The sequence below is a fragment of the Aedes albopictus genome, chromosome 2 (genome assembly GCF_035046485.1).
Source record: "Aedes albopictus strain Foshan chromosome 2, AalbF5, whole genome shotgun sequence".
Taxonomy (NCBI): Eukaryota; Metazoa; Arthropoda; class Insecta; order Diptera; family Culicidae; genus Aedes; species Aedes albopictus.
The window spans coordinates 419,305,654-419,317,176 of NC_085137.1; the positions used below are offsets into that span (position 1 = coordinate 419,305,654).

General features: G+C 44.3%; 1 protein-coding gene across 1 annotated transcript in view; it reads left to right on the top strand.

Annotated features, from left to right (window-relative positions):
• The window catches only part of LOC115266887 (uncharacterized), a 38,776-nt gene extending 35,823 nt beyond the window's left edge, over positions 1-2,953 (top strand). Inside the window, exon 5 of the mRNA XM_029873488.2 lies at positions 38-2,953. Coding sequence (XP_029729348.1) covers positions 38-2,708 — 2,671 coding nt within the window. The 3' untranslated portion in view covers positions 2,709-2,953. The remainder of the gene's footprint in view (positions 1-37) is intronic.
• The last annotated feature ends 8,570 nt before the right edge of the window (positions 2,954-11,523 follow it).

An 11,523-nucleotide genomic window follows, 5' to 3' on the forward strand; every position in this document is an offset into this window, starting at 1 on the left:
ATAAAGTAACCCTTACAGAAATATCTTTTAATTGCAGTTTGGAAACCAGCTCGAAGCCCAACACTCTCAGCGGATGGAGCAACGTCCCGCTAGGATCGCCAGATTCATCCAAAGTAGTCGACAAAGCCCCAGTGGCTCCTCCACGCAAGAAGCGCACTACTCTGGAACGTGGAACCTCACCAGATGCGATGCTAAAAGTCCGGAACGGTTTCAAAGACGTCTTCGGAGCCGAAAGCCGTCGACAGTCGTGTGACGTTGTCACCAAGGGAAAGTCCGTGGATACGGTTGATAAAAGTCTTCCGGTAAAGTCTCAGTCTAGCTTTGAAATCGATGTGAAAGACGAAGAGTTCAGCGATTTCTCTAAAGTTCCCACGAAGACAGAAATGGAGCCGGCTTCTAAAGGGGATTCGGTTCAAAATGGAGGAACCAGTCAAGTGTCACGAGTGGGCAACCGGAAGTCCGATAAGTTCTTCGGGGAAAACCTGTCCGACGCTCTATCGGGTGCACCGGTGGTAGTCGAAAGAAGGAAAAGTGCCAAAAAGGGGATGGCAGATCTGGATAAGATCGATCAGTTCATCGAGAAGAATGTATTGAACATGAACGCCAAGCCTGAAACGAAAGAAGTTCCTGCAATCAAAGTTACACAGCCTGAGGTGATTCCGGAGAAAGTAATACCCACCAAGCCGGAGGAGCCAAAAGTGGAGATTGTAAAAGATTTTCCTAAAGATCAAAAATTAGATGAAGAAAACCTAATGAAGTACATCGATGAATCTATGATAAAAGAAACAAGCTTGGGGAAGAAAGCGGAGTTTTTAATGGCTATGTTGGAAGACTATCCTGAAGACCGGTACATGGGTATGACTCCTGTGGATGAACCGATCATTGTCCCCAGAAAGCGTAAAACTCGTCACATTTGTGACAACGATGAACACATGCATGAGATGCTCCATAAGCATGATAACGAAGTGCACTCTTCGAAAAACCTTATAACAACGGAAGCATCTATCGAAACTCCTCCACGAAAACCAGATAGAGACTTCAGTAAATATCTAGCCACACCTAACATGGGTGATGGTAACGAAACGGATGATTCCTCTTGTTCCGGGCCTATTCGTCGGCGATCGGTCCAGCATGCACCGCCCTCACCTCCAGTAATTCACAGAATGCCGAAGAGTCGTTCTGAGACTGAATTCCAACAGAATATGTCAGACACGGTTACCAGTACTCCGAAGAAGCTCGACGCTCCAGTAGAAACCAAAGCCCACTCACCAAGAACGCTGAAGCGCATTATTTCGATGCCAACTACCATCCATTTGGCAAAACAGGAGTCCAGAAGTCCAAGTCCTAGGTCTACATTTGTAAAGAGCAATAGTTCCAGTTCTTTCCTTATCATGGACCTTCAGCAGGCTCATAAGAAAATGGTACCGTTTACTCCAGAAGATCCTCAACACAATGCCCCAGATGATCTTGTCAAGCCTAAGTCACGCCTTGTCACTCGTAAAATATCCACTAAATCCAATGAAAGTGCCCCGTGCACTCCGACGCCGACACTGGAAGTTCCTGCGCCAAAGTTCACCATCGGAAGCAGCGAATGTTTGTCCAAGCCCCCGGATGTAGAACCACCGCCACCGCCGGTACCAAAGCGAAGACGAACGTCCAGCGAAGACAACAAACAATCACCGCCACGTGGCCTGCTCGGCTATGATTTGGGTGGGTTCCTGGTATCCTCGAACATACTTCCCCATCACGACATAACCCAGGTGATCAACAGCGTCTACAATGCGAAGAACAATGGTGACAACATACTGGAAGAGTTCCAGGTGTACCTGGAGGAGCAGATCAACGCAGAACTTAACAATCCAGAATCAAAGAATCCCAATACAGCGAAATTGCTGGAAGCATTGACCAAACAATCCGACCCAGAAGATAGACTGGAAGATATCAACATCGATCTGGTAGACTCGGAGAATTCGAACAAATCTTCAGATATTGACGATTGCTTCGACCCTGAGTTTGAAAAGATCGAAAAAACAGAGGTTGAAGAGGCAGATAAGCACCGCGGAAGCGTCGACGACGTTGACAACTGGTTCGACAACAACTCCGATGCGGGATCCGTTATCGAAGGATCGGACAAGTTGGGCACTATGGTAACGGTTAAGAGTGGTGCACCTCGTACTGGTCGTCGCGAGAGTATCGAAGACGTGGACAATTGGTTCAAGAACCACATCCAATCCAGCCTCGTAGATGAGCAGATCATAGGAATTCGCAAGCAGCGTAGAGGATCGGACGGTTTACTGGGGTACGATACGACCCGGCAGTATCCGTTCGGTGCGGGCAGACAACGCCACGATTCGCAATCGGCCGAGCTGTTCGAGGACATCACCAAGCTGCACGATTTGGGCAGCGAAGAGGATGTTAAGGGCAAAACGACGCAACTTTCGGTGATAAAAAACGATCGGCTACGGGACCGACGCGGCTCGGATGGATTGGTTTTCTACGACACCAGCCGGAAGTTTCCATTTGGAGAACCGAACGAAAATTTACCAAAGGCCATCGAGAAGAACCAGAAGGACAACGAAACGAGCGAATCGAAACTGAGCAAAGCCAACGTGGAGAAGCATACGGCGAAGCAGCAGGCAGCAGTTGAAGGATCTTCGGACCACTCCACGTTATTGAAATTTTTATCGAAGGAAAATTTGGTAGAATAGCGTGTAGTTGTAGGATGCAGCAGAATTGGTGTTATACATTTCCATTTGAGTCAGTATTACCTATAGTATCTAGGCTAAACTATGCAAACCGATATATTCTAGCATATGATTGTTATCCGTTAATCTGTAGAATTATCCAAAAAGAAACATACTATGCTTGCCGTAAAAAATGATGTTATTGCCAGATAAAATAAATATTTCTAGAACTAAAGGAAATAAATAGTCTAATATTGTTGTACCGTGGAGTGCCCTGAATTCGCGCTGGTCCAAAGGGGCTGTCCATAAACTACGTAGACTCTGAGGGGGACGGAGGGGTCTGGCCAAAGTCTACGGTCCTTACAAATTTCGAAAATTTTGTATGGACGAAAGTCTACGAGGGGGGAGGAGGGTCTGAGATTGCCAAAATTGAGTCTACGTAGTTTATGGACAGCGCCAAAGTACGCCAATTCTAATTCTAATATTTAGAGATCATAACTTATCGAACTAATGAATTAAATGCTTTGACTGTTTTCCTACTCTCCGCATCGACCAATGTGGCGCTAGCTTCTATGCGCGAAAGATCGCTAAAAGTAAATCGCAAAAATATTGTATGGCGAATAGCACCTAATGGCGTATTTCTCGAAGTGTAACACATTAGTCGAAAAAATATTTGGTAGCGGTTGTGCACAATGATGACCGGTTGGGTGCCTACCAAATATTTTTTCGGTAAAAGCTTTTCATTTCGAGAAATTCGAGTTTAGATGCTTTTCGCCATACAAAATAAAATGATTTTACTCCTGTTGAGCAACATTGAACGCACTCCCTGCCGGTAATCCATTGCGAAATTTTACGGATTTCACCTTCGGTATAAGCTTCAACCCTTCAACATATAATCAATAGGACGCAATCAGTGAGGTACTAGATTGAAAGTAGTGAGCTGGATTTTTGTATGGTGAGATGATCAATTCTCCATATCTGCAATGTAATGGTGCAAACAGCGTGGGTTATATGATTCATTGGCTAATTTGATGCTGTTTGAGCAAAAGTTTGGATAACTGTGTTGTTGTATTATTTTTCCTTACAACTTTAACAACACAGTTATCCAAACTTTTGCTCAAACAGCATCAAATTAGTCAAGAAATAATATAACCCATGCTGTTTGCACCATTTCATTGCAGAAATGGAGTATTGATCATCTCACCATACAAAAATCCAGCTCACTACTTTCAATCTAGTACTTCACTGATTGCGTCCTATTGATTCCAAAAGCTTATTATACGTTTGTTTCAAATGAATCAATATACGCATAATACCATTTTTAAGAGTTCCAATGGACTACCCGCTTGGCACATACCCACAGTTGATCAGCAGGAGTAAGACCATTTTATTTTGTATGGTGAAAAGCATCTAAACTTGAATTACTTGAAATAGAAAGCTTTTACTGAAAAAATATTTGGTAGGCTTAATAGTAGTCACCATTGTGCACAACCACTACCAAATATTTTTTCGAATAATGTATTCCACTTCGATAAATTTGCCTTTAGATGGTATTCGCCATACAATATTTTTGCGATTTACTTTTAGCGATTTTTCGCGCATAGAAGCTAGCGCCACATTGGTCGATGCGGAGAGTAGGAAAACAGCCGATGTAGTTAATTCATTGAATAGATCTCAATGACACTTGTACATGTCGGAGTTATATGCACATAACACGACTGATACATTAGGTGTGTATATAACTACAAGCGCGCTGCCTGATGTTGGCAGATAAAGTGGAATACGTTGTGCAAATTCCGCATTTCCAATGAGTGCGCTTTGTGATCGTGCGGCTAGCAATGTCGGTCATAGGCAAATTGGGTGCCACGAAGTGAGTTCGGTTCCCGCTCCTGCCGGAGGAAACTTTTTTTTTTTAATATATGAAGGATATTATTATGCGAAAATTTAAAAATTTGGATTCTGGTGCGGAAATAGCGCGCAAAGGGCTATCCCCGCGTAGAAGAAAACGTGCCCAGTATGCCTTGATTTACGTATATTGGAAATTGACTGTCACTATTGAATCTGATATCAGAACATCTGAGTGTGGATTTTTGGCGCCGGTTTTTGAAGGGGACAAGTAGATTTCGCCATAAATGCCCTGGTAACCCGTGCAGATAAACTCCGAGTTAAATACGTAGTTCCCAAATTTGTGTAGATGGTTCCCGTAAAAGGACAATGCCGGATAACGTGTTAGATACGGGTTTCATTTATTTATCTACTTGCTCGACGGATTATGGCATCTTTTAGCATATGTACATGAATGAACATTCGAAAATGCTGACAAACAACCCAACACGACCGGGTACGACCAGAGATTCATAACAGAATTACCTGGCCCAGTTGTATTTATGCGTTGCGTTGCGTGGTAACGGAGTAATTCGTAGATTGCATACTAAAAGTTGTCATGTTAGAACTTTAATACTCCTATTCTAATTGCTTATGGAATGCTATTTGGGAAGGAACAGCTATCCAATCAGAGGTTGAAGTAAAAAAGACATGAAAACTTCCATTGCCGGCCACGCCCATCTTCTCCGTTACGAGGATAGGAAAGGATGTGATGATATGACACCTACTTCATAAAAGGTCAGCGACTCACCGACGCCCCCATAGGTGTCAAGGAGTTGGATATTTGGAATGGGATTGATTTGGGATTCACTATAAGCGAGTGATGAGGCAAGATTCAGATTGTGTAGATGTATTAGAGTAGATAATGTAGATGTGTTGATGTGAGTGTAAGTGTTTTAGTATATTTAAACACCAACGTTGGAAGTGACGTAGCTAAAAGGTTTTGTCACTCCATGGGCCTTTTTGTTTCCGGGATGGGGCACAGGCATTTACACTGTGTCCTGGCTAACAAGCCTAGACTTAAGCGCCATTGGTCGCTCTCTGAAACGAAAAGAAACATAATTGATCCTACTTGAAGGTGGGAAGGGATAGTAGGGATGGGATGACATATATTTAACGCAAGTCATACGGTCATACCACATGCGTCGCATTCATATGATCTTCCAGTGGGCCTTTTCATTTGACGTCTTAAATCAGCTGCTTTCTCGGGCCTTTGACAGATCTCCTGTGAAAATGACAGTTAAGCGTTTGCGCCTTTGTTCGGCAGTTGTAAACAGTGGCATGCGCGGACCTGTCAACTGAAAAGACCTATAGTGCAGTAATATATGACTGACGTATATTTAGGGTGTGAACCATTTCGCTTGTTCGTTCAACTTTTAGTTAAAATTTGACACTTGGATAGTTATTTGCCATCGAAAAGTTAAAAAATAACCACGACGGTGGCCCATTTGAAATTTGACAGAGGAGTAGTTATTTGGAACAAAATACAGTACGCAGCCAAATCATTGCGAACAAAAAATAACTATCGAACTGTCAAGACTAACCCTGCTCGCGAGTAGGGTTATTTTCAAAATAACTATCGAAAAGTCAAATTTTAACTAAAAGTTAAACGAACAAGCGAAATGGTTCACAGCCTTAGCAGTGATCGGGAAAGTTGGCTCAGTGCAAAGTATCTAAATACCAAGGTAAGAGATTCCCGCTAAAATTCATGGATTAGTGAGAAAAGGAAAAAAAAACAAAAAAATAGTTATGAAGTTTGCGCTGATTTGTATGGGCTTTCTTAAGAAATTAAGCACTCTTAAGAAATTAAGCACTCCCATCAAAGAAGCAATTATTTAATTGCATCTCACTGGATTAAAAATGACCTCCATGCTATAAAACAAAAAATATCGCCATTTGAAAATGCAAAAATGAAATATTTATTATCAACTAAATGTGTAGGGTAAAAGGGTATAATACGCCCCACCGGGGCAAAACGCCCCCCTCCATTTTCTAGCGATTCAAGCGCTTTTTGCATGCGTGATCGATTGATGAATATTTGCCATCAAGCTGGTCCGTTAGTTGATTGGTACAGAAAAGCAATAAAAATATAAAAAAAGTCTGAAATCGAGGCGTAATATTTTACCTCTTGTAAGCTGACTTCATTGTAAACGAAGCTAGTTCTGTTCGCTTGTGTTATTTTGCAACTTTTATGCAGTTAAACACTTGTTAAAAGGACCTCCTAGGATAAGCATGTGGTGGAATTATCCCCTGGTACAGTTTTATCACGGGGCTGGACGTTTTTCTTTTGATGGGGCGTATTGCCCCGTTTGTTTTGATATGGTAAATTTTGGAACGTTTTCGGAAAACGTTTCAAAGCTTCCATAGCCGCCCCTCCAAAGGCAAAGTTCTCATGCAACACTTCACTGACTTTAGAAACAACGATTTGCAGTGGACAATAGATGGAATAAGGCGCCAATTTTAGATATATTGCCATTTCTGCTTAAGGGGGGCATATTATACCTGTTTACCATATTGGGAACTAGCGCCGACGGGAAGCGAAAAATTCGGAACCGACTCGATCCACGACGCGTCCACCGCACACTGAATTCGACCGCATCGATTTTATTCTTTCTCGTTCACACTGCAGCGCGATGGGAAGCGAAAAATTCGGAACCGACTCGAGCCACGACGCGTCCACCGCACACTCCTTAAACTTTAAGGACAATTGAGCGCACTATCTCGGATCCCAATGGTACTTCGTCCTGTTTTGTTTGGGGACCAGTCTAGCGGAATAATTTAGGCCATTCCTCGAGCGATTATAGGAAGTGTGCTTGCGCTCTCCTTATTATGTTCCGTTCCGATCAGGCTAAGGCCGGGGTAGCCTCTGCTGTACATAGTAGCTGTCTCCATTCCACTCGGTCCATGGCTGTTTGTCTCCAGTTCCGCACTGTGCGTAGGATCCGCAGATCGTCCTCCACTTGGTCGACCCACCTAGCTCGCTGCGCTCCACGTCTTCTTGTACCGGTCGGATGACTCTCGAGAACAATTTTATTCGGGTTGCTATCCGACATCCTGATGACGTGACCCGCCCACCGTAGCCTCCCGATTTTCGCGGCATGGACGATGGTTGGTTCTCTCAGCAGCTGATGCAGCTCGTGGTTCATTCGCCTTCTCCAAGTCCCGTCTTCCATCTGCACTCCGCCGTAGATGGTACGCAACATCTTCCGATCGAAAACTCCAAGGGCGCGTTGGTCCTCTGCACGTCCATGTTTCGTGCCCATAGAGGACGACCGGTCTAATCAGCGTTTTGTAGATAGTTAACTTCGTGTTACGGCGAACTTTATTCGATCGTAGAGTTCTGCGGAGTCCAAAGTGAGCACGATTTCCTGCCACAATGCTGCCGTGGATAGCAAGTCAGTCCCATCTGCATTTTGGGCAAAAATGAGTTAATGGCCGTTTTCGAGCTTTTTTCGAATGATCTTTCAGCTGCGTACAAAATCTATATATATAAAAATGCAGTGGCATACGTGGGACCGCGCATAACTTGCGAACGGATGGTCCGATTTGAGTCGTCTAAGTTTTGTTCTGTTAGTTTTCACCCAAGGAAGGTTTATGAGGCCTAAAACATGGGAAAATTGAGAGTTTTTGAAAATCGGATTTTCATACATTTGGAACGGGGACTTGGGCGCTTGGCTAGGGACTTCAAACGTCAAAAAACGCAGTAGGCAAGACAAAGTTTGCCGGGGACAGCTAGTAATATATAGTTTGTTCAGTAAAATTGAAAAACAACACCAAGTCAGATTGTCCCATAATGAAATGTAATCGCAAGTCAATCCCATTACGAACTTGTGCACCCTCCAGTACAAAACCTTACACTATTTTGGCCAGTTTTATATTTTTCACTGTTACGTTTTCACGTTTGAAACAATGTATGAAAGTTTCATGACGATCACAGAAGTTTTCAATTCATTGCGATTTTTTAGAGTTGCCCATAGAAATCGAATTTGAAAACTTCAGAGCAGGCTTGGAAAGGGTCAGCGTCAACACGTGTCGTCACGCGATTTTTAAAGAAGTGCCTCTCTCAATGTCATCGAATCGGCCGACGATGACCAAGAGAGTCTAACAATATTCGCTCATTTTTCGGTCATGACGGAGCGTGACATGGTAGTAAACAAGGCAATTACTAGCACATTGATGGATTTTGTTATTGTTTAAATCCTTTAAAGCATGAATATATGTCCTCTCTATCTGATAAATACAACGGCTAGCTCAAATTTGCTGGGACTAGGTGAAAATTTTAATTTCAAAACAATATGAAAGTTTCCGTCATGACGCTTGATCATTGCAAAATGACATGATGAAGAGCGCGAATGCTCGTCTCATCTTGTGAAGATGAAAGGGCCTACTTGATCACCGTCATGGAAAGCTCACGACCAATAACAACGCTGCTTCAGAGGCCATTTTCTCAATGCCTACTTTTTACATATGGGACTGACTTGCGATTCACGGCAGAATGCGCCTCTGAATTTCTCTGCTGGTGTCGTTGTCGGCGGTCACCAGTGAGCCCAAGTACACGAATTCTTCAACCGCCTCGATTTCATGACCGTCGATATAAATTCGGGGTAGCGGGCGCGGTGATTCCTCCCTGGAGCCCTTTGCCATCATGTACTTTGTCTTCGACACATTAATGACTAATCCGATTCGCCTGGCTTCACTCTTTAGTCGGATGTACGTTTCCGCCATCGTCTCAAATTTACGAGCAATAATATGAATATCATCAGCGAAACCACGCAGCTGAACGGACTTCGTGAAAATCGTTCCACTCGTGTTTATCCCCGCTCTCCTAATTACACCCTCTAAAGCAATGTTGAACAGCAAGCACGAAAGACCATCACCTTGCCGTAACCCTCTGCGAGATTCGAAGGGACTCGAGAGTGTCCCTGATACTCGAACTACGCACATCACTCGATCCATCGTCACCTTGATCAATCGTATCAGTTTATCCGGGAATCCGTATTCGTGCATAATCTGCCATAGATGTTCTCGATCGATTGTATCATACGCCGATTTGAAATCGATGAACAAGTGTTGTGTGGGCACGTTGTATTCGCGGCATTTCTGCAACACCTGGAGCCCTTTGCCATCATGTACTTTGTCTTCGACACATTAATGACTAATCCGATTCGCCTGGCTTCACTCTTTAGTCGGATGTACGTTTCCGCCATCGTCTCAAATTTACGAGCAATAATATCAATATCATCGGCGAAACCAAGCAGCTGAACGGACTTCGTGAAAATCGTCCCACTCGTGTTTATCCCCGCTCTCCTTATTACACCTTCCAACGCAATGTTGAACAGCAAGCACGAAAGACCATCACCTTGCCGTAACCCTCTGCGAGATTCGAAGGGACTCGAGAGTGTCCCTGATACTCGAACTACGCACATCACGGGGATCCTGGCTCTCCTTATTATGGTGTATGGATAAAGCCTATTTTCGGTCTTCTTTCTTGTGAAGAGTTTTGAGCTGCTTCCTCTGTGAGCGTAAAGTCGTGGATTTTTTTATTTGCTGGAGCACCCTTCCGTAGAACCTTCGGAATCCTTTGCCGTTTGTTAAAGATACGTTGGGATTGATGACGACCCTTATTCCATCATCCTCGTTATCTTCGATGTACAGCGGATTGGAGTCAGTCGATGAGGGGTGTAGTGGATCTTGGCCAGTAGGCTACTGGCAGTAGCTTTGTCCAAACATGTGTTGCTCCGGGAGGTAGGTGTTGAGGGGTTGCGAACTGCTATTCCCTACTAGTATTTTCTATTTTGCTCTCACACGAATGGGAGAGGCAGCCGTCGCCTTAAAGGCTGGTTGTTGAATTTAAACTAATTTTTGGTCTCACGAGTAGCTAGGGAAGTAAAGGTCCGCTGCATCAGTGTCCCGCTGTAGTGCAGTAGGGGCAACTTATTGGGATTATTGCGCTGGTGCTACCAAGGCTCCGTTCGCGGTTGATCGTGTTTGGAACCCCGTCAACCATTCAGCTCTCGTCGCGGGTCGCATGACAACTGTACCACTTCAGTTGACAGTCGCTACTTGCAGCATTCGGACGTATTCAGAACCTCTTTCGTGCTCCGTACCGGTAAAAATGAGTGGTGTTAGACAAAACACACTGGTGGTAGATTTTGGTGTGCATCCGTCGCGTCCAGATGTTGGGAAAGTCCAACAATTCCTGGAACACGAAATGAAGTTAAATCTCCTGGATGTCAAGAGCGTCCAATTTCATAACACCCGTAAATGTGTGTTTATTGAAATGGTGGACGGTAACACAGCGCAACGCTATGAACGCGCCCACAATATCAAACGAGTCTTTGTTTGTAAGGGCAAACCGTTCAAAATCCCCGTGTATGTGGATAGCGAGGCTGTGAGTGTCCGAGTGCATGATCTGCCTCCATCCGTACCACATACAACAGTTGCAGACTTCATGAAGCGGTTCGGCGATGTACTTTCGATACAAAGCGAACGTTGGAGGCATTATTTTTCGGGATTACCGAACGGAGTGCGAGTGCTACAGACAGTCTTGTGCATTATCACCATCATAACACAAAAAAGCCGCAACATCAACATTGCCCTTCTTCTTCCATCAACGCTACAGCCGACCGTCGCTATGTTGCAAACGAACACATTCGAGACGAACGCATTGATACGGTGGCTGCCGCCGCCACTCTCTTTCTCTGCACATCTCCAGAGCAGCCGAGCGCTTGTTAACCGTCATTCCGACGCAGAGCTATGTCACTCACTGCTGGGTGACTCTCATCTGAAAGGGCCAAGATGAAGGTCAATTTGTTAAGTAGTATTGTATGGCGTAGCAAACACAAACATAGCACGCCCTATGAATAGAATGCAAGGCGTAGAACAAAAATTCGCTTCGGTGTTTCATCGTGTGGTTCGAAAACAAGAGACGATCGCTGCTGCTGGATGTGGTTGA